This window comes from Typopeltis vanoorti, chromosome 1, assembly GCF_054136105.1.
Source record: "Typopeltis vanoorti isolate ZY-2024b chromosome 1, IOZ_Tvanoo_1.0, whole genome shotgun sequence".
Lineage (NCBI taxonomy): Eukaryota > Metazoa > Arthropoda > Arachnida > Uropygi > Thelyphonidae > Typopeltis > Typopeltis vanoorti.
In genome coordinates, this window is record NC_143549.1 from 138,213,961 (window position 1) to 138,238,395 (window position 24,435).

The 24,435-nt window shown below is 35.2% G+C and overlaps 1 protein-coding gene across 1 annotated transcript in view; it reads right to left on the bottom strand.

Annotated features, from left to right (window-relative positions):
- Positions 1–7,085: 7,085 nt before the first annotated feature.
- LOC150110465 (ubiquitin-conjugating enzyme E2-17 kDa) overlaps positions 7,086–24,435 on the bottom strand; it is a 158,773-nt gene continuing 141,423 nt past the window's right edge. Inside the window, exon 6 of the mRNA XM_090399443.1 lies at positions 7,086–7,808. Coding sequence (XP_090255569.1) covers positions 7,669–7,808 — 140 coding nt within the window. The 3' untranslated portion in view covers positions 7,086–7,668. The remainder of the gene's footprint in view (positions 7,809–24,435) is intronic.

Genomic DNA, 24,435 nt, shown 5'->3' on the forward strand with positions numbered 1-24,435 from the left:
TGTTCATAATTAAAAGCTACACTACATTTTCCTCTTAACCTTTTTACCTCTTTTTGAAGCCATTTCTCTCTAGGGAGTAAATATTCTATTCTACCTGAATTTCAAAGGAATAATAGCATGCAGATACTTACTTCTTTATAAATATATACCCATCTTCCCTTGTGTATTAGGTGCAATGGTCTGTCTCAGCCAAGTGGGCTTATTTTAATTTTAAAATAATCAATGCTCTGATCCATCAACCTCATAATGCACTATGCCTATCTGCATAGTGCATTATGAGGTTGTAGGATAAAAACTTTTCAGAAGAAAAACCCTGCGTCCTCCATGAAACCAGCTGACTCACTTAGTTGAAAAAGCTCTGCTAAAAGTTCTTTGCATCCTAGACAGGATTCAAACCAGGGCTATCCAACTAAAGGGCAAAGTTTAGTTCAGATCAATAGCCACAAATCCTCCTTATTAATAAAAATTTAAATTTTTAAGTAAATATTCTCATTTGTTAACCATATGCTATTCTCTTTCCATGGCCTAAGAATATCGATTTACTAATATCCTGATTTAAACACTTTGCACCAAACTGGGCAAGGTTTTCTGCAGTTAAAAAATGCAACTAAGTGCCTATAATTTTTTTTTTTGTTGTTGTTCCTTAAGGAGAAAACTGGTGATTCCCTATTCAATATATGCTACTTACTCAGATTTACTAGATAGAGAAAACCAAGAAATTTGATAAAAAAAATTGTGTAACAATTTATTTTTATGGATGAACCAGCATCATTAACTACAAGGCAAGATTAGCTACGAACGGTTACAAGACGAGCACATTTAGTTTGAGAGCAATGTTCAACATCAATGCTTTGCTTTCTAATGAGTACATTGTGCTTACCCCCAGCCAGTGATGAAATACCATGTTTAGTGAACTTAAAATATCCCATTAGTGGTTTGAGGGAGCTGTTGATTTCATGCATTTATAATTTCCTAATCAGAATCACATCCTGCTTTTATTACAAAAAAAAAAAAAGCATGAGTGTGATTAAGTTCTTGATTATGAAGTTACTGTTTACAGTATTGTTGTTTGGAGAATATCTTATGAATCAAATTTAAATTGAAAAGCAGTAACTCCTTTTTATTTAAATTAATAGCCCAACACTTCTAATTAAAGAAATCAAAGTTGCATAGAAAAGTAAATAAAATTGTACAGATTCTTTAAATGATTTAAAATACACCTTATTGCCTGAAATTTATTTAATACCTACCATGGGACATTTGACTCAAATTAGATCTACAGCACATTTTCTCCCCCAAATATTTTCAAGATAGGAACGATAAATTAAAATTAGCTAAGAAAACAAATCAGCTAACATGTTTAACAATGGTATATATTATTTGCACTTTGCTGGATTAGTGTAATTAGGTTGACCATCTAAGTATAAACCAATCTGACACATGGCCATTATAGAGTAGAGATTGATCTCTAGCTTTGGAGACAGTCACCAGAAATGTGACTTAAAATTACTGTATTAATTACCTGATGAAATACAAAGTGAGATTTTCAAACCTCTTACAAATACAGCTGAGAAAGCCTGACTTAAAAAATTGAGCCAATTTTTAAGTCAGCCTCAAACTAAACTTTTTCAGTCAACCTAAAAAAAGCCTGATACACCATTTTGGTACAATAGAAAATTATGCTGGTATTTCTTCTGGAAGAAGAAAATTAGAGTATTTTGCAATATTGTTATTTGTGAATTCTATGGCATCAATAGATGAACACTGAACAATTATTTTACTTTAAGCAATAACATCTTGTTTCAGATGTTTATCATCTCTGGTCTGGCATAGTTTTTATTTGTACATTTTATTCCATTCCAAGATATATGTAAAATTTACTGCACATCAGAACAGACGAAGTATAAGTTATTTAAAAGTTCAGGAACTGTAAAGCATGATAAACTGTAAACCAATTTAGAAATTAGTTGATTTGCCATTGCTTATTGCGTCCTCTGTGTGTAAGAAACCAAACCGGCACAACTTGCCTTATTTGCCTCAGGTACCTTATTTAAAAGTTCGGGAACTGTAAAGCATGATTGTAAACCAATTTAGAAACTAAAGAAAGGAATGCAAGGGTTTCCCCATCACTAACAAAAAAACTTTTTTGTTAGTGATGGGGGCACAAAACCTTCTCCCAACACGATACAACCACTCCACAAACCTCCCAATTTTAGAAATGAGAAAAACTGCATTTCCAGCATTTGTTTTAAAATCTGATGGCAAAATGTCTAGCAAATACAGCAATTATAAACAATTTCCAAAAAAAGACTGGAAATTTGTCCAATTTCACTTCACAGGCTTTCAAATGTCCTGATGCCCTACCATTCCACGCTTGTTTTGAATTTTGGAGCATAGCATAAATCCATTTGATGAACCAAATACACTATGTTACTTTAAAAAGAGGACAGCAGTTTATGCTAGATTTTTCCAGAGTAATTAGAACAGTCCATGTTCATTGTCCCCATCATTATACATGCAACTTCAGCATCAATTGTACTTTAAATCACATCAAAAGATAGCTGCATCTACATATTCTGAAAAGGAAAAAAAAAAAATAATAATAATGAAAAAGGAACTTTATATAAATATTCTTAAACTAGAGGAAATTGACCAGATAAAATGACAAGTTATCACAAGGGCACAACATGCTACAATTCTATATGAATTTAAAGGAAACATTTGTTTACATGACAAATTAAGCTTTTAAAGAAGCCATGATAAACTCCATTTTTTAAATAAAAGTTTATTATAGCTCAGCCTTGTTTGAAATACATAAATTTAGCCTACTGCAATTTACTTAACTTTCCAATATAAAAATAAGTGGTAGCACTACCACGTAAAAGAACAGATGATTTTAAAAAAATAAAAACTCATTGTAACTACCAAAAGTCCCAACCAAAGCTTGGTAGGCAGAATGCTAAAAATCACTATAGCAAAATTATTCCCATTTGCTATTGGGAGAGAATACTATGAAGACCCCCCCCCCCATCCAACTCCAGCATCATTCAGAACTGGTGCTCACACCCTTTCAGTAACAAACTTGAAGCAGTTTGAGATACCAGAAACTGAACAGTTATCTAATATACTATAAAATTTGGATATCTATATTCTAAATATACTAGAATACCCACATCTTCCAAATGTCAAACTTATAACCATCCTTTTCCCCCTTTAAGACAACTTCTGAAATTTTAACAATAAAAATAGCAAAGTGAGTATAAGAAATCAGAGTTGCAAAAGAATATAGCAGAAGCAGTGAATGATAAGATGCTAGAGTAGAAAGAAATTTCATGCTTATGTGGACTCCTTCACAGGACAAAACATGGGTTCGAGCAACTGGAGAAATGACTGGCATGTGGCACAGAAGAACAGACAATGAAGTGTGGTAGTGCAAAACCAGGGAAATTAGATATTACGGAGGATGAAATAAAGCATGTGCCTAGCCAACCCAGTGATAAATGAGCATGTGTACAGTAATGATTATGTAATATAATACCAAATGGAATTTCAGGTCTCCAATTTGGATGGGTTTGTAATGACATTACACAAGGGTAATACAAAGGATGTTGAGATGTACACAAATGCAAGTAGTATCAGGAATTAGGGTGAGGAGTTTTTGGCATCGGTAAGCTCAACTTGACCAAAAATTATAGGCACCAGTGAGACCTGGTTGACTGAAAATGATATAATTACAGGGACAGAATGTAAAGGGTATTGTATTTTCGAGGGGGGGACAGGACAGGAAGCAGGGCTATTGCTGATGATAGCTGAAGAATTACAACCAACAAAATTAGAGGATTTTAGGTCTGAGGGAGATGATTCATTTGAGGCTGTCTGGTGTGAGATAGAGGAAAATAGGACAAATTATGTTTTCTTATTTGCCTAAAAATATGGCAAAATAGACCAGATCTAGAGGAAGATGTAAATACCATGTATCAGCAGATTGGCACAATGAGTGTAGGACAACTAACAATTAATATGGATTTAAACTATGGGGACATGAATTGGCAGGAAAGATGGCATGGCAAGATGGAAATGGGATTTATACAGTTGCTAAAGGATAATTACATGAAAGTTATAGAATGAACATGCATATTGGATCAGATAATAGCATCAAAAAATATATTCATAACCAAGGTAGACATTCTGCATCCAATTGGGGAGAGTGACCATGTGCTCTTGGTCTGGGAAGTTGCCAAACATACAAAGTTCTCTGTCAGGGGGTTTAATGTTCAACAATAAAGCTGGTGATTATAAGAGACTAAGGAGTCATCTTGGAATAGTGCCATGGCTTGAGAAGCTACAAGGAAAGAATGTCAGTAGTACATGACAAGTGGTCAGAGATTGCTTGAGTAACAGTATCAAACTGCATACCCAAGGTCAGGAGGCTAAACCAAGAGCTGCAAAAAAAAAGAAGAAGACATTGTGGAGGAAATATAAAGCATAAAGTGATCAGCATATGAGCAGTACAAAGTGTAAGCAAGAAGAGCAGGCAACTAGTATGGTAAGGAAGGCCAAATCAGCCTATTAGAGAAAAACCCCAAACAGTTTTTTTTTTTTTTTTTCATTATATAGCAAAGTAAGAGGAAACATGACCATAGTAGAATGACTTTAAACAATGCTCACAGATGGAAGGTGACTGAACTAAAAGAAATAGTTGAGTTGCTGAGTGATCATCCAGGTAGTGATTTCACAGTAACAGATGCATATCAACATTGAGGTAGATGAACAGGAGGTGTTCAACATATTATAAAGTATAAATGTGAACACAGCAGTGGGACTAGATGGCATATCAGCCCATGTACTACATGAATATGCCTCTTTGTCAGCGGCATTGCCTTTGCCAAAGTTGTTCACTCCAAGTCTCAATTCTGGCAGGGTTCCAGGGGAGTGGAAAGAGGATAAGATAGCACCATTGCATAAAAATGGCTCCAAGACAGAAGTAGCAAACTACAGACTAATTAATATATTGGGAGCAGTTAAAGTATTGGAAAAGTTGGTGAAAGGTAAAATACAACATTGGATGGATAGTGGTGCAGTATTCTATAGTGGGCAGCAAGAGTAGGTCCTGTCTTAGTAACTTATGCCATTTTATAAATGACAGCAGAATTGGATAGAGTATACTATATATTGGACTCCACCATGATAGTGTGACTTTGGCAAGGCATTTGACAGAATACCGCATGAAAAACTATTACAAAAACTGGAGCAAATGGAAACTGATATGAGGCTAGTAGCATGGATAGGTAGAGATGGCAGACTGACAGACGGCAGAACATTATAAGGTGGAGTGGAATCTAGGAGAATGATAGGGACTGGTGGAGTGCCACGGGGTTCAGCACTAGGGCCACTACTCTTTAATTTGTATATCAAGACAGAGAAAGATTTAAAATGGGATATTCAGTTGTTCGCTGATAATGCAAAGCTGGGGAGAGCAATACTCATCTTGACTACTTGCAGAGATTTAGTCACCAGGGTTTCTTGGGGACCAGGAGATGGTAGAGAGGATTCAGACGATTGACCAAGATGGTGACAGGTTTATGGAATACTCCTACGAAGATAGGTTGAAAGTTTATGGGTTACAGTTTAGTTGACAGGTGGAAAAGAAGGGAAATGATAGTAACTTTTAAGACAGAGATTTTATATAAAATTGATGCAAGTGAAATTCTTCAATACATGGCAACTAGAGGCCATCCGTGGAAGTTGTGTGAGAGTTGTTAATAGATATGTAAGGACCAGATTTTTTGCATGGAGAGTGAGTAGAATGGATTGCCTTGAGTTCCCTGGCAGTGAATGGATTCAAGGAGAGACGATAGGATTTGTATGATGGTTGATTTGGATCTCCTGCGATGATTTTCCGGACTCCATGAAGGTGCCGTAAAATAATAATAAAAAAAATAAACAGTGAGCCATCTTAAATTCCAATATAAATAGAATATTTAGATATTAACTGAATATGTGAAACAATCTCATAGTATCACACCTTGTTTATTAATGTTTTATGAGAATTTATCATCTATGTGCAATTGTTATAAGCACATAGTATGCTATAATGGTTAGCTAGTGTGGAGACTACAAAATGTTTATAATAAAAATGGACATATCACTCAGTGGATCTGTGATTTTATTCAGACATTTGAATGCAGTATAAGTTCTTTATCTGAAGCAGCATTTCACTGATGAAAAAGGCCACTCATTGGTTCAATTATTTAAAGAGAGAGGAAAAGTCCTAATGCTATAATAACAGAAGGTTACCATGATATTCCAGAAAGACTAAGGACATTTCCACTTCAGCTGATGTATAAATCAATCACAGACTATCGTAATAATTAGATTGAAAGAGGTGTGGTTTTTATATATATATATATAAAATAAAATGGATCCCACTTAAGAAAAGTAAGCATACAGTATGCTAACACAGTGAGTGAGCTAAAGATTAGATTGAAACCCTGCTCTAGAGACCAAATGTGGAACTTCTTGAAGATTCCACTAAGGAAGGTGATGGTCTCATGACATTTATTTACTGCCTAAAGAAATTATGTAAAACCCATGTCCACAATGGCATTTGAACCCACTGCCCACATTTATGAAACAAATGTTTCAATAGGTGTCACCTTTCTGGACATTTTGCAGGTTTTTGCTCACGGTGGCTATCTAGTTATGAACAGAGCCATACACACACACACACAAAAAAAAAAAAATAATAATAATAATAATAACTCGTTCTTTGCTGTCACATATCATTACATCACTGTAGTATAAGTTATTTTATTTCACACACCATCATGACACCCTATATAAAATAAGATGGCACAACACAAATCAATAATCAGAGATGATGTTTGTACATAATAGTAAAGTGCAACAAGTTCGATAAAGCAGGGTTGTTAACATAAATGAAATTTAATGGTTTCCAGAATTCTGTCCTGCAACATCATTATAGCAAACATTCTAATACAGGATGTATGTAATAACACTGACAAATGCACAAGAAATAGCAGTTCTCAGCATAATGTTACAATTAAAAGTAACTCACAAAAATCTGGCAGATGTAAAAAGTGATTTATTTACACAGCACAAGTCAGTATATTCATCAAGAAAAAAAATTTACACAAAGACACAAAGTACATGTTTGGACATTGCTTCCACTGAATTGCTGATAGTTTCCAGTTCTGGTTTTTGTATGTTACTTCATTTCTCCAAATGCTTTTGACATTTTGAGCATTCTAGTGTGACCTGTTTTTAAAGATGTGCTGCTAAGGTGGTTGATGTACTACCAGGACAGATTGCCTGAACTTCAAAATTATCCAGTATCCACCACATAACTGCTAAATAATTCTAGGGAAAGGAGGGGAGAAAGCAATAGTAATAATAATGAAAGTGGTGGTCTTTTCCCCATCCTGAGGCAGTCCCCAGGTTACCTGTGCTGTAGTACTGTTAATGTATTCTGAGCTATGCAAACACTGCTTTTGCAATCCCCTGAAAAATACTTATCACACTGATTGTTTTTCTGGATGCTACATAATCCAAGAAAACTGGCCCCGAAACCTGACTGACCAGAACAGGAAAAAACAGGCTGAAAGAAACAGTGAATGGAAGAAGCACTATGTCATTTTTACTATGAGGTCACATGGCATATTTCCTGGTCCATTCACGTGCCAACTCGTTGTACTTCTCACGGTCAGTCTTGTATATTTTAGCTATTTCAGGAACCAATGGGTCATCTGGATTTGGATCACAAAGCAGAGAACATATGGACAGCAACACTGAAAAAATAAAAATATATCTCAAGGTCTATGATAAAATAAGTAGTTTATATTATTAGAATCAAGTTTAGAGAGTTCAGCAATTCAACAAAAAATCGCTAAATTAAAAATGGCAAGAAATTCTTGGTTTAATCCTTGATCCAAGTGTAAGCAAACAAATTTTGCGCATGAAATAACTCCACGACTGGGAAGCTCGTATATAGAAGCTAATGACTTCACATTACTTGCCTTAGTATCCCATAATACAAAGCACATATACTTATGGATATGTATGCTATGCATTATGTGTATGGAAATATGACTTCTGCATTACTTCAACCTTGGTATCACTTCTGGGTCTGGCTCCCACTGATGAGACCTCAATAAAGGTTAAAATCAGCCTGGGTAGTGACCCTTTCCAAGTGATGTGAAGTCATTAGCCTCTGAGTTGCCCAGTCGTGAAGTTACTTCACGTGCCAACTTTGTTTGCTTATACTTGGATAAAGGATTGCTTTAAACCAAGAATATAATTTCTTGGCATCTTTAATTTATAATATGACTAAGTGGAAAAACTTTCAACAAGAAATCAATTTTTAACCTTATAACATTTTTTTTTTCATATCAAAGTCAAACCATTTGTTCCTACATTTATGAAAATAATCACTTGAGGATATTCTAACTCCTGTCCATTTTCTTTTCAAGGAAATAGAAGAGATTCCTCATGTTATTTTAGAAGTCAACATTTATCTCATGGCATGTTATTAATCAAATGAAGAAATGTTTTAGATTAAAATCTTAATATGTTTAAAAATGGGGAGTTATATAAAAATCTTACTGCCCCCACAAATACACTCAAAACATCTACCAACCCAAATCTGGACAATACTTATGGTGGGTAATGTAATACTTACATTAACCACCACACTGGCCTTGACATATATATACATCCATAAGTACATGGATGAAGCATCCACTGAAGTCAATATAGATATGAAGCAAATATTTTTGATATATTTTATCAATGTGGCAGGTTGGGTGGTTAAATAGAGAATTATTTTTGTAATATTAATCAGTAATCCTCACATCTTTAAAAAAAACTCTTAATAGGCTACTGAAATGCTTTCAATCCTGTCTAGCAGTATTATTTTCCTTCACTTATTTGAAACTATATAGCAATCAACTAGCAAGTATACATCCTGTTACACAGTATCACAGAAATTCTAAACCTCCCATCCTCAATGCCAGAGCAATCAAATTTATTGAGAGATGAATGCTCATGATGAAGTACCAATATGTTTATACTTTGTGATTATAAAAGTTGAAATATCATCATGCATGTTGATACTTCAGCAATTAGCAAGAGACAAAAATTAAATGCATTTCAGTTGCTTCCTCTCTATTTCCAATATAACCATGGTTTTCCTTTTAAAAAGACAGCACAACATTAATGCAGCATGTGAATATTTTTTGGATGCTTAGATACCAGTTACTCAAAGTAATCTTCATGGGCATAAAGATATACACTAAGCATGTCATACCAACAAAAAAAGGTGAAAGGCAGGATGCTATAGCCCTAAATACACTATGGGTGAAGTGATGGAATCTTGAAGATCTACGATGTCCTCCCAGATTTTTAATAAAGTGAGGCAGACATGTTAAGATTTGGAGACTGTTGTAGTGCTGTGGTGGATTCTAGAAGTGTCTTAGGTATATCTGTTTCTATATAAAGGAGATCCCTTCACCACTGAATCCAGTGATCTGTATTTGTGGCATGGCTTGCTGTTCCAGAACTGTAGTGCAGATAATGGACAGTTTCTTTCCTTTATACTGACTTTAGATTTTTCTTCTAGTTTGCAAGAAGTAATCCCTCAATCAACATTCACATACTAAAACCAAAACTGTGATTAATATTTAAGTCTGCATCTCTCAGGCAAGCCACAGAAGTTTTCTTCCAGACCTAAGATGGTAATTAAGTATAGGAATGCTCTGGAAGTGTCAAGAGTGGCCATAAGTTTCTTTGGACAAGCTGACAAATGGGTTTTGTCCAAAGATGGCAATTGGTTACATGATTTGCTTTAGATAGTGTCAGACTGTAATTGCTGGGCCTCCAGGTGGTGGTGGGGAGTTATTAACGGAGCTTTTCCATCATCTTCAAGAACACATGAAAATAACAGTCTGTAGTTCGATGAATTAAATCTTTGAAGGCGGGTTAAATAAGATAGACGACAAACATGGAAAGGCTGGTGATTAATTTTGAAGAAATTTTTTGAGTACAGTTCGAATGAATAGGAATGAAAGTCTACTAAATCATATTTCTTCAGAATTCTTGAAATCTATTCTGAAATGCCAGAGATGTATGGGATTTGAACTCAACATATTGATTCCTTGTTGTTTGGGTTAAGTTTGCAGGAGTCAAACAGATGTGTAGTCCTTTCAGAGAAGCTATTTAATTTCATATATTGTTTGATAGTTCGAGTTCTTTCTGTAAATGATGGGGAGTTTAATAATTAGTCTTAGCTTGAATTAAACACTTTGATTCCTGTCTTTTGAGAAGGATGGTGTGTAGATTGTTGAAGAATATAATGTCCAGCGAAAGAGTTTTCTACAAACTGATGTTAAATTACCTGATGGTGAGCAGATGAAAAGAATGTCTAAAAATTATAATTTGTCTCTTTCAATTTCCAGAGTGAATTTGATATGAGGATGTAAAGTATTTATAGTAGCTAAAAATGTTGGTAAAGTATCTATATTGTGAGGCCACACTGCAAAAATGTCTATTTATTTAACCGACAATGAAGGTTGAAAAAGGATGTCTTCTAAATGCCCTAAATAAAAGTTGGCTAAAGCAGGGGGGAGTGGACTTCCCATGGCAGTTCCTTCTACTTCGTTGTAGAATTTGTTTTGACAAACAAAGTATCAGGAATGCATCATGAATTCTAACAGAATTACTATATCCTGTGAGAATATTTCAGAAAGTAGTTGTAAAGTCTCTTTGAGAGGTATGTTTGTAAATAGGAATTCTATATCGAAGCTCCCCATAATATCAGTAGGTTGTATTGAGACAATTTTAAGTAAGAAATCCGAAGTTAAAAAAAAAAAAAAACTCGCCTATAAAGGTGTCCCTCACTTTATGAGATATGAGATTAATTGGTTCTATGAAATCGCGTAAAGCAAGTTGAATTTACCATGGGAGCATTGGGATAGGGATTTCCTCAGAAGAATAAAAAAATGAAAACTTTACACCTGTGAGCAAAAGAAATTTTAATGAATGAATTATTTTAAAACTTATAAACAAAACACAAATTTCGTTTGAGATTGAACATTTGCTGAGGCAAATAACCATGTTCCTGAATTACACTAGAAATTTTGCTGGAAAGTTCTCAGCAACAACATCAGCTCCTGCAGCCTTGCCAGTCAGCTTGAGATTATGGAATCCATGTCGCACCTTGAAACATTCAAACTACCCAGGACTTGCAGCAAAAGATTGCACTTTAGGATCATGATCTATAGCATTCAAATCATCAAACTTTTTGCTTTAGCCTGGATAATCAAGGTGGATAATGGAACAGCATGTTGATTTTCATGCTAGGCCAACATCCTTTCCAATTTCTCCATAATTGGTGCCCTTATCTGTGTTATCTTAGTTGGTAACATTCTTGTCTCACTTTTACAACTTTCTTTCATTTTCTCTGCTTGATTTCTTATTGTTCTTAAAGTTGATTCTGAAATTCCTGTAGCACTATGTCGACTGTGCACTCATTACATTCATACCTCTTTATAACTTAATTTTTTCTATAGTGATATAGGTTTTCTCTGTTTTTTAGTGTTGGAAGTATTTGATCACAATTACCTCTTTTTTCCCCATAATGCTTGCGTTGCAGAAGACTCCAACAATGGAGCTTACTAGTTCCACACCTTCTGTGAGACTGACATGCAGCACGATGCTACCTTATCAAAGCGGTGCATCACAAAGTCATGTGACCACACACAGGGTGACTGCAAAATTGCTACCAGTTGCAATTTTTTAAATTAACTTTTTTAAAATCACATTATAGAGAAAACGCGTAAAGTGAGATCACATATAATGAGGGATACTTGTATATGATTTCAGTAGTTTTGCTAAACATTTGGTTATGCGATACGTAGGTGAATCAGTGCAGTCTACAATCGGATAGAGAGGAATATCTTACGGATCTCTGATTGACCACAGAACCTCTGTGTCCATGTAAATACATTTTTAAACTTTTCTAGACAAATTAAACTCCCTTCTAAATGAAGAGGTTAGACACAGACACTATAGAAACAATTTTTTTTTTCAGTATTTTATTTCAATAGTTTTTTTGTTTCTTATTTAACTATTTACTTCATATTTGTTGGAAGTTTATTTTCCACTTGGTTAGACTATAATAAATTTAGTTTAATCCTTTATCCAAGTGTAAGCAAACAAAGTTTGCACCTGAAGTATCTTAGGACTGAGGTGATAAGAGCTTGGCCCACCTTTACTATGAGTTGCCTCAGTCCTGAAGATACTTCAGGTGCAAACTCTGTTTACGCTTGGATAAAGGATTAAACTAAATTTATTATATTTACTTCATAGTCCCATACTCTTCATATTGATGTATATAATTTATCTTGTAGATATGCTTTTACTAAGCACTCTTTATACCAAGGTCTTTGGCATTCTATATTGTTTTCTTTACTGCATTATATACAAAAATTTCAGAAGTTTTTTTTATTTTACGTATTTTATAGTTTTATCTTTCCAAATAGAGCCTGTGTAGCTCAGTGGATGTGGCGTTTGCACACCACCATGCTTGGCCACACGAAGGAAGGTTTGGTTTCGAATCTAGTCGGTGACTAGAGGAAATTTTTCTAAGCCTTTTTTCGACCGGTTCCCGAGTTAGTCGATCTCTGGCATGGGCAAGCAGGTTTTTCCTCCCGGAAACTCAGGTTTTTCGTCCTGTAAACTCAAGAAAATCGACCGTAGAACCCACATCATTTCAGACATTAAAAAAAAAAAAAAAAAATATTGTGTTAGGGACCACGAGATGGCGGCACATTTGAGCAGTCTCTCTTCACTGCGTACCGCTTAATTAGTGATAGCCTTGGGCCATCTGTCTCTGATTGGGTACCAGTGGAGATTGAACTGCCCACTCAGTCTCCAAAAGTTAGATAGGGCTAAATGGGCTCGCCTACTCCCGTATACGGGAATAAAAAGGCATTAGCTGATTTTTTTTTTTATCTTTCCAAATATTAACTTATGTCATCTGCTGGCTTTCGAACCTATTTTCTGGTATGATTTCTTTTTAGTCATAATATCAATTAAATTACATTTTTGTCCCCTTGTATTATAACATGTTATATTTTATTATCAGAGAATGTATTCATTATTCATACAAAATTGTAGCAGATTCCATTTTCATAATTTCCTCTGCAGCATGGCTATCTGGGATGTTATAACTCAAATTGTTGTATAAGTGGACAGGATTCAGAAGGATTTCCCTTGATTCTATAATTTTTCTCTCAAACTCATCATCACAGCAAAAAATATTTTCTGATCTATCCAAGCAAACTGAGTGGCTTTGTTGATCATCATTAGGATTATTTGAAAAAAAGAACATGACTGGATAACGCAGTTGCATGTGATCTTTTGTAAGAGATGTCTCTTTTATGCTCTTCTATACGTTGCTCAACAGATTTGTTAGTTTGTCCAAAATAAGGGATATTACAATCGCACCATAATTTATATACACCTGGATATTTTAGGTTGTGATGAGGAGGCTTTGGATGGCTGATTAGAGAACGGATTTTAGGAAGTGTGGTGAAGAATGCCTTGATGTTATATTTTTTAAGGACTTTTGCTAATTTGTTAGAGACTGTGCTAATGTATAGGATGGAGATGCTGCCTTTAAAATTAATAGTTTCTGTGGTGCACTGTCTAGGAGGATCCAGAAGAAATTTCTTAATCGTTTTTTCAGAGTAACCATTTTGTTTAAAGATAAGAGAGTTGATTTATTTCTTTTTGTAGTTCATTCAAGAGAGAGTGTGCTCTGTGTCCTAAGGTAGATACAGTTCCAAGTTTTTGTGGTGGAAAATGATGAGAAAGTTATGCAGATATCTAATGGTATGAGGTTTTCTATATATAGAGATTTTTAATCTTTCAGAGCAACATGTAAGCATGACATCCAGGAAAGGCAAGGAGTTATTTTCTAGATCAGCAGTAAATTTTATATTAGGATGTTGGATGTTAAGATGATTAAGAAAATCTATGAGAGATGTGTGCCCGTGATTCCAAACAATGAAAATGCCATCAACATATCTTTTCCAAACTTTCGGTAAATGGTAAAGATACCAAGCTATTTTAAACCTGGTTTTACTCCATTTCCCAAGTAAGCAAACAGACAAACAAGTCAAGTTTGCACCTGCAAGTGTTGCAAGTCCAGCTGACCCTGCACGTAGTGCAAGACCAAGGCAACTCATGGTAAAAGTAGAATAAGCTCTGATCACTAATCTTAATATTTACCCTTAATGTAAAGCACATCTCCTGGAAGAGATGTATGATGCTTTGTATTAAAGGCAAGTGGCCACTACCCAGACCAGTTTCGACCTTTATTGAGGTCTCATCAGTGGGAGCCAGGCTAGAAATACCAAGATTTTAGTAATACAGAGCTTATAAGTATTTTACCAGAACAAGTTACCATAAGGTGTTTTAAATGGAGTAAAACCAGGTTTAAAATAGCTTGGTATCTTTTGACATTTATTATACCCAAGGTAAAATACTTTCTACATTTATATCTCCTGAGATTTTTATTTAATAAGGTTAAAACACCTTATGGTAACTTGTTCTGGTAAAATACTTATAAGCTCTGTATTACTAAAATCTTGGTATTTCTAGCCTGGCTCCCGCTGATGAGATCTCAATAAAGGTCAAAACCGGTCTGGGTAGTGGCTACTTGCCTTTAATACAAAGCATCATACATCTCTTCCAGAAGATGTGCTTTGCATTAAGGGTAAATATTAAGATTAGTGATCAGAGCTTATTCTACTTTTACCATGAGTTGCCTTGGTCTTGCACTATGCAGGGTCAGCTGGACTTGCAACACTTGCAGGTGCAAACTTGACTTGTTTGTCTGTTTGCTTACTTGGGAAATAGAGTAAAACCAGGTTTAAAATAGCTTGGTATCTTTAACATATATATTATTATTATTTTTTTTTTATGGTTTTGACTTCATTTCCTCAGACTATATACACTAATATTTAATACTTTTTACATCCTTAGTTATAAAATGAAATATTCTGCTTGTACTTGTTTTCTTTATGTATCATTATTCACGTGTTCTACTCTATATATTATAAACTGCAAATTGGCCATATATCTGACATTTCTTTGTCTGATATTGCACAAATTTGAATGTTCAAGTTCAATTCTTGTTAGTGATCATTTATATTCCAGGTACCAATTCATATTTGCTCTTTTTGTCTTCATTAATCCATTCTGTCAAACCACTTCTTTTGAGTAGCCGGGAGAAATGAGTTGTTGCGTTTGTATACCAATGCTAGAAGTATAAGAAACAAGGCAGCTGAAATGGTTGCACTAATTGCGTCTGTGTACCCAGAGATTGTCGGAATAAGTGAGACACGGTTAAATGAGGATGACATCCTGACAGGAATAGAGATGGAAAGGTATGATGTGTTTCGTGAGGATAGAAGGGGTAAAAAGGGAGGGGGAGTGCTATTGATGATAGAGAAAGAGTTAAGTCCATACAAGGTAGAGATGCAAGAGGGAAATGGGGCCAGTGGTTTTGAGGCAGTATGGTGTGAGATAGAGGTGAATAGAATCAAGTACTTGGTGGGATGTTGTTATAGACATGGTAATGTGGATGGTGGTGATAGTGAAATGTATAGTCAAATAAGCCAAGCAAATAAGAAAAGGGTGATCATTATGGGTGATTTTAATTATGGCAATATAGACTGGAATGAAGAGATAGCAACTGGAATTAAAGAAAATGAGTTTCTTGAGTTTTTGAGGGATAATTACCTCAGACAGTATGTAACAGAGAGCACAAGAGGATTAAGGGTCTTGGATTTGGTCATCTCATTGGAGGATGTAATTATCAATGAGGTATCAAATCATCCACCAATTGGTGAAAGTGACCATGAGGTGATTACTTGGGTGGCTGCCAGCAGTGCAAGGACCCCTGTGAAAAAAGGGTATATGTGGAACTACAAGGGGGGTAATTATGAAGAGCTCAGGAGACAGCTTGCAGGTGTAGCATGGAATGAGGAATTAGCTGGAAAAGAGATCAATGCAGCTTGGGGGATTTTCAAAAAATATTTAGTGGATGCAATGTCTAAATGTATACCACGGGTGAGAAGGTTAAATAAGGTAGGTGTGAGATGGATGAATAAAGAGATAAAGCATGCAATACAGAGAAAAAGGGCATTGTGGAAGCAGCATAAGAGAAGTGGAAGTAACCAATTTCATGAGGTCTACAAAGACCAGGCAAGGAGGGTGACTTGGTTGGTGAGAGTAGCTAAAGAGAGGTATGAACAGCAGTTAGCTAATGAAGCTAAAAAGAATCCTAGGGAGTTCTTTCGATATGTAGCCAGCAAAAGAAAGAATGATTATGGAAGGATGACATTGATTGGAGAAAATGGTATAGAGACAGCTGTTGCAGAATGTGTGGGAGATACTTAATGAGCAGTTCATAAAGATCTTTCAATCTTGTGAATGTGACTTCATGGAGAGATTAAGAGCAGTTGATGATGGAGAGGAGAGACTGACTGTAAGTGAGCAAGGTGTTTGGGGAGTTGAGTAAACTAGATGTAAATAAGGCTGTGGGACTTGATAATATATCACCACGTATTCTGAAGGAATGTGCCAGAGAGTTGACACCTACCTTGACATATTTTTTAATACGAGTCTTGCACTTGGTTAAGTCCCTAAAGAGTGGAAGGAGGGCAAGATTGTGCCACTTCATAAAGGAGGTGATCGAACTCAAGCATCAAACTATAGGCCTATCTGTGTGTCAGGTGTTGTGGTTAAGTTGTTGGAGAAGCTTGTGAGAACTAGGATCCAGAGTTGGGTTGACAACAATGGTATAATCTTTGATGGACAGCATGGATTTGCTAAAGGGGGGGGTCGTGTTTTAGTAATCTACTTACTTATTACAATAAAGTGACTACTTCCTTGGACAGAGGAGAAGGATACACAGTAATATACTTGGATTTCGCAAAAGCTTTTGATAGAGTACCTCATGATAAGTTGACAGTCAAACTAGAGCAGATGGGGTTGGATATTAGATTAGTGCATTGGATTGGAGACTGGCTATCTGATAGGTATCAACAAGTTGTGTATGGGGGTGCAATATCCAGGAAAAGGAAAGTGACTAGTGGGGTGCCTCAGGGATCTGTTTTAGGGCCATTACTATTTAACTTGTATATTAATGATATTGGCGAAGATTTGGATGGAGATATTCAGTTGTTTGCAGATGATGCAAAGTTGGGACGAACCATAAAGAGTAGTGAAGATGTTGTGGCCTTGCAAGAAGACTTGAATAAATTGAGTGATTGGGCAAGCAAATGGGGATGCGAGTTCAATGTTGCAAAATGTAAGGTTTTAAAATTTGGAAAACAAAGATGGGATGCAGAATTTATGCTTGGTGAGAATATATTGTTGGAAGTAGAGGAAATAAGAGATCTGGGAGTGATAGTGGATAAGGATCTAAAATTTAGGGGACACATCGCCAAAATTGTGAAGACAATACAAAGACTTCTGGGAATGATGAGGAGGACATTGACGTGTAGAAGTAGGGAGATTCTTGTTCCATTGTATAAGGCTTTGATTAGGCCACACATGGACTATTGTGCCCAGATTTGGTCACCTGGTTTTAAAAAGGATGAAGAGATGTTGGAAAGGGTCCAAAGGCGACTGACTAAGGTAGTTTCTGACCTCTGGAATGTCGAGTATGAGGAAAGATTGAAAAGATGTAATTTGCAGAGTCTAGTGGAGAGAAGGAAGAGGGGAGATATGATAGAGACCTACAAGTTGGTATGGGGTTGTTATAGGATCAATGGTGGAGAAGTTCTACAGAGAATAGTGGGAGATCAGGGGAGAACCAGAGGTCATCCCTGGAAACTGTATAAAGAGGGTGTGAGTAGGGGAGTGAGAGGCAGGTTTTTTTCGTGCAGAGTTGTGAATGATTGGAATGCCTTGCCTGAGAGTGTGGTGTCTGCAGGGAGTTTGAATGTGTTTAAGACTCGGTATGATGAGATGTGTGTGAGATAAAAGGACCTCCTAGATGAGTCTTTGACTCCATGAGGTCTTGTTTAATAATAATAATAATAATAATAATAATAATTAATATTTAGTATCAGGTGTGGTGTTCCACTTTATTAGGAACAGCATTTTATAAAACAACCACTGAATTATCCCGAAATGTTCGCTTATCTCTATGCTCTCTCCATCCGTTAATTCCTCACATATTTTGCTCCTAAAATCCATAAAGAGAATACCCCCACTATGCCCCATTGTAGAAGGTTTCAATTCTCCGACATACAACCTTTCAAAATATCTTGCCAAATACCTCAAAAAGTTTTTCAGGCAAGTCGCCATCTTTTATCAAGAACACTACAGAATTTGTTTCATACATCAAGGATATAACAATTAATGAAGATGAAATCATGGCTAGCTTGGACATAACTTCTTTGTTCACTAATGTCGCAATAGATGAAGTCCTAACATTACTCAAGGACAAGCTATCCAAAAAAAATTTGTTAGCCTTGCTTACACACTGCATCAAGTCCGGTTACTTCAGATTTCAAGATACTATATACAAGCAAAATCGTGGGCTGGCTATGGGTAATCCTTTATCCCCTGTACTCGCAAATATTTATTTAGAGGATTTTGAAACCAAGGCTATCTCTTCCTTTATTTTAACATATAAAGTTTGGAAACACTATGCAGATGATGTCTTCATTATTTGGAGCCATGGACACAATTTCCTTATGGTTTTCCTCGAACATCTCAATAGCTGACATCAAAGTATTAAGTTTACTGCCGAGCTTGAAACAGATAATTCCCTGCCTTTTCTTGATGTCAAACTGACTGACTCTTCTGGTAAACTCAAAATATCGATATATAGAAAGCCCACACATACCAACAGATATCTGCTTAGTCAGTCCCATCACTTCCCTCCTCATAAGCTTGGAATAATTTCCACCTTGGGACATAGAGCCCATTCTCTTTTGGATGACCCAAATCAAATTCTTACAGAAATAAACCATCTCAAAACTTCTTTCAAAGTTAATGGATATTCCAAGAGAATCATTGAAAGATTCCTTCTTAATCCTCTTAGACATTGCTCAGAAGAAAAAAAAAATATTCAAATGCAATATATCTATTCCTTACATAAGTACAGCTTCACATAAATTAGCAAAAGTTCTAAGAAAATACAATATCAGAACTTTGTTCACTCCACTTCCAAAAACCCGTTCCTTAATAAGTCACCCAAAAACTTATCATCTTAAATACCCTGGTGTATATAAAATATTGTGTGATTGTGATATTCCTTATTTTTGAGCAGACAGAGAAATCTGTCGAATTCCGTATGGAAGAACACATGAGGGACATTACCAAGTCATATCATAGACATTATCAAGTCATATCCTTTTCTCGGCTAATCCTAATGATGAAAACTAAAGTCACACAGTCTGCTATGAAAAATCTACTAACATCTTCCGTTGCAATGATGAACTAGAGAGAAAAATCGTGGAATCTAAGGAAATCATCTTTAATCCTGTTCATCTAAATAATAACTTGAGCTACAACCTCCCAGATAGTCATTCAGCTGTAATTATGTAATAGCGTTCACGAGATGCTACTAGCACGCACTTTCCCAACAATAGAACAAACGAAAGAACAGCTTTAAATACAACCACAACGTTTTAATGTCAATTATGTATAGAGACTCTCTATGTTGTTCATTATTTAAGCTTCAGTGTTTTTTTTTTCTTTCTTTTATGTCACCTGATGAAGGCTGTTACAAGCCGAAACTAGTTCTGTTTTAATATTAAAACATTTTTACTTAAATCTAGGTTTTAGTCATTCAATTATTTTTAAAAAATAATTATGTTGACCGAGTCAATGATCATTCTTTCATACATATCAATTAAATTACATTTTTTTCCCCCTTGTATTATAACATGATATATTTTATTATCAGAGAATGTATTCATTAACCTTAATTCATTATTCATACAAAATTGTAGCAGATTCCATTTTCATAATTTCCTCATTAAATCTACCACACACTGAAATATATATATATATATATATATATATATATATATAGAGAGAGAGAGAGAGAGAGAGAGAGAGAGAGAGAGAGAGAGAGAGAGAGAGAGAGCAGCATTCTGTGAAAATGTGCCCACCTGATGCACAAGGGACATACATATGGTAAAGGGTAACCCAATTCATTGTTACACACACACAGGCAGCCCTTGGTTTACGCCTCACTTCCATTCCTGAAAATGTGGGCATAAACCGAATTGGCGTAAAACGAACCCAATTTTAATTGGAGGTACAAAGTTATGTTCCGTGCAGTCAAAAAATATGCACATGAAGTATGTGTAACTTTATTATATTTAAAGCTTTGATAATAATACATACATATTTGTTAAAATAAAAGTATTAATAACGAAAACAAAAACAACATATACAAAAAATGACACTTCAAAAAGATATTACATTTCTGTGTTGAAGTTCCTGGTTTCAGATCACCTGCATTTTTTTTTTTTTTAAAAAGTATCCAGTGTTAATTAACTGCCTAGATTTTCTTTTTCTTTCTTTAAGGAGTTCAGTGTAAGGTCGAATAGATGCAATTACACTCCTTTTCACGTTCACCCCCGTTCCCAATTGTGGTCCATTTCGCAGAGTTCATCAGTCAATGTCTCTATGCTTGACAGGATATGTTGCAAATCGACCATTTTATATCTCTCAGAGGACCTTTTTTTTTTCTCCTCCTTGGGATGTTAACTTAATTGTTCGGCTAATTCTTTTAAGTCTTCATTGGAAAGTGGTTTATCATGGCTCTCTAAGACTTCTGTCACATCTTCAACTGTAATATTGTCCAATGCCGCCTCTCGCACAAGCTTCGTAACGTCTTCAATAACATTCTCCTCTTGCTCTAATTCCTCGAAGTTGTGCATAAATGCTGGAAGAAGTTTTTGCCATGCTCCTTTTAAACACTTTGCTGACACTTCATTCCAAGCTGCCTTGATGTTGTTAATGCCCTTCAAAATATCGAATGACTGCCAATAGTCTAAGTTTTTCCTGAAGTGTCCAAGACTATTACCATTTCCATAAATGTTATACAGAGGTAATAGGCTTTGAAGATTGATGTAATCCCCTGATCCATCAGCTGCAAAAGCTGTGTGTTTGGGGGCATGTAAATAACCTCGACATCCAATGGTGTTCTTACTTCAGCAAGGTTTTGAGAATGTCCAGGGGCATTATGCAAGATTTGCCTTGGCTCAAATCATTTTCTTTACAGAAGCGAAGCACGATAGGACAAAAATAATTTGTGTACCAATCTATAAAAACATCTTGTGTAACCCAAGCTTTCTTGTTCCATTTCCAATAGAATGGCAGCATAGCTTTTAGACCCTTGTAGGCATGGTCTGTGAATGGTACACCAACGTTGGTTTAAGCTTCAAAGTTCCAGAGACATTTGCACCCCCAACAAAAGCGTAAGTATCTTTTGCAGCTTTAAAACCTGGAGCAGAACGGTCTTCACAGGATATGAAGGTGCATGATGGAAATTTTTCCAATAGAGCCCAGTCTCAAATGAGATCAGGAGGATAACTTCCTTGTTCTACAGTCTTGAGCATACTACAGTAAGAAAGCACATGCAGGCATCCAGCATTTTTGTGATTCGGCATAAATTGAACTGTCGTAAACAGAGGGCTGTGTGTGTGTATATTATACACACACACACACACACACACACACACACAGCATGTTAAACTTTTTTCCCCCCCTAATAGGATTTTGTAAAAATCAACCACATAAATCATTTGCTTCTGCATCTAATGACTGCATTATAAATAGATATTACTATATTTTCTGCAAATGAAAATTTGCAAGAGGATGTTAGGACAAAATGTATTTAGTTACTGTGTAGAAAGGAAAGATGTTTTATTATGTAGGGTCATTTTCATTTTGGTTTTCTAATTACAATCTTCACTCAATATTGTGAATACTGTAACTAAATATCTGTACTGTATGTAGTGACATAATAATAACTTTCTTGCATCTACAAGAGTGTCTGTTCAGGATGATGTTTTCAACTATAATAAGACATTTTCATTCTGGTCATTGGAAAGAATAGATGTGATGAATAGTAAAAATTCATATATTCCTGGGGAAAGAGAGAAAAAAACGATCTATTACTGATAAGATGTCACTGGAAAAAACCTCTTGATGAGGGTAGAATTGGCAAGTAGGTGGGTCATTTCTGATGAATGGGAAATGTTTATATATTTTACTATGTAAAAAGTGTATACTGATCATTAGTTAATAAAAATTATTAGAAAAAGCAAAATATAAACAAAACAAATGCATATAACAAGCACAAGTTGTACAAGATGATTTGCTGTTCATAAGCCCATGTGTATACAGCTGTTTATTATTGGTTATTTATATTTCAGAAACAAATCTTTCCTAAAAAAAATTTATGCCCCTCATAAATGCAAACATGAATGTCTAGATTTTATAAGATCATATGTAACTTTCTTTACCCTAGCAACAATTGCAAATTATTAATAATTTGCCAGTAATGAAATTTCTATTCACACCTGTTCTTTCCTCATTGTGTAGGATTTATGGAGACAAAAAAAATGTGTTAGAGCAATTACTTTACTTATAATTAAGCAAATAATACTTGACGTTTCAATTATCGCAGTCATAACATGCATATGAACAAGCTGCATGACACTACACGAAAATAAGCTTAATCTAACTACTTTGTTAATCGTTAATGCTAGCCTGACCTCTGGTGAAAAAATAAATTAAATTCATAGATTTAGCTTACTTTTGTGTAGTGACATGTAGCTTGTACATATGTATGTTGTTCTGATGTTGACCTCAATATAGAGGTTGAAACATCAAGTGTTATTTGCTTAATGTTAGTGCACAGTACATTAAACCAACTAAACATAGCATTTTCCTTGTTTTCCAATACACCCTAACCCCCCCCCCCCCAATGCAGATTTGGTTAAAACCTGAGTCACGATATGTGGGGGGGGGGGGAGAAAAAAAACATGGCTGGGCAAAATGAGTCTTCTTGCCTGCATGAACAGGTTAATGATCACATTGTTAAACTAATCAGCCTAAAGTTATTTAATACAGCTAATTGCTTCTATAGCACTGCATACAGAATTGGGAGACAGTTAACTGCAATAATCCACCCATAATCTTCAGAGAAGAAAGGCAGTGGTGGCAAGTATTTTGTGTGTGGGGAGGGCAACTGGTTTTGGTGAGCCCATGTATAATACACTGTCCTCTTTATGTATACAAAAGATGAAATGTAGTTCATTGAATACTAAATTTTGGTTTAGCTTTTGAAAACTATATCCTACTTACAGTAATTCATTTCCATCTTGATTTAGTTCAGTGAACAAACCATATCCTGGCATCATCCATAATTACTGCCTATGTTACAGGGTTACTGCACTGATTCATGAAAATCCATAAGCAGTTCTACATCCTCTTCATAACTCCCGATTAAAGCATTTTTCATTATAGTTGTAAGTTCAGTATACAAGTGTCTTCATTTACAAGCTTCCAGTTTTATACTTCCACATTTTGCTCCAAATGTATGAACATCTTTTCTTATCACTATATTCAGTGAGAATTTCACCGATTTAATTTAAAAATCACTTTACAATAATTATTAAATATTTCAAGTATACTGTTTATTATGCAAAGGTTTAATTCACTAATAAGAATGTAAATAATTAGTTGTTGCACTACTTGATGACACTTCAAAACTGCTGAAAGGGAAGACAAAATTCATAACTGATCCATGCATATACAATGAATGGATGCTTTCCCTAGAACTTTTAACACTAGAGTGCCATTTTGAAGTAGAATGAAGAGAAGTGTCAAACAAAGACATCCATCATTCTCTACTCATGCATAATTCCCTATATCTTACTGGTTCAATGTGCCATCTGAATGTGAAAATTCTCTTAATCATTTGCTAATTATACACCCTGAAATCAATGGATTATTTCTTTTCTACCAATATGGATTCAACAGAAATATAACAATTCACAAATATGTTAAGGAGACCTGCTAGATACTCAACCACCCAAACCTTAAACAGAACATTGATTATCTAAAGATATCTATAATCTACCTGGCATTCAACTTATCTTGAGTTCTCAGTAATGCAATTTAACCCAATAAAGGATTAAACATATCTGAACTAGTTTTCAAATCCATTTAATTAACAAAATTCAAGGTCAATCAGTTCAAATTTAACCTGAAGCAAAAGTAGCTCCCAGAAACATGTGGTGGTTAAAAATCCCAAAACGTGACCAGGTCTCTAAGGTAATCACAAACTAAAGAATCATGAATCCTTAA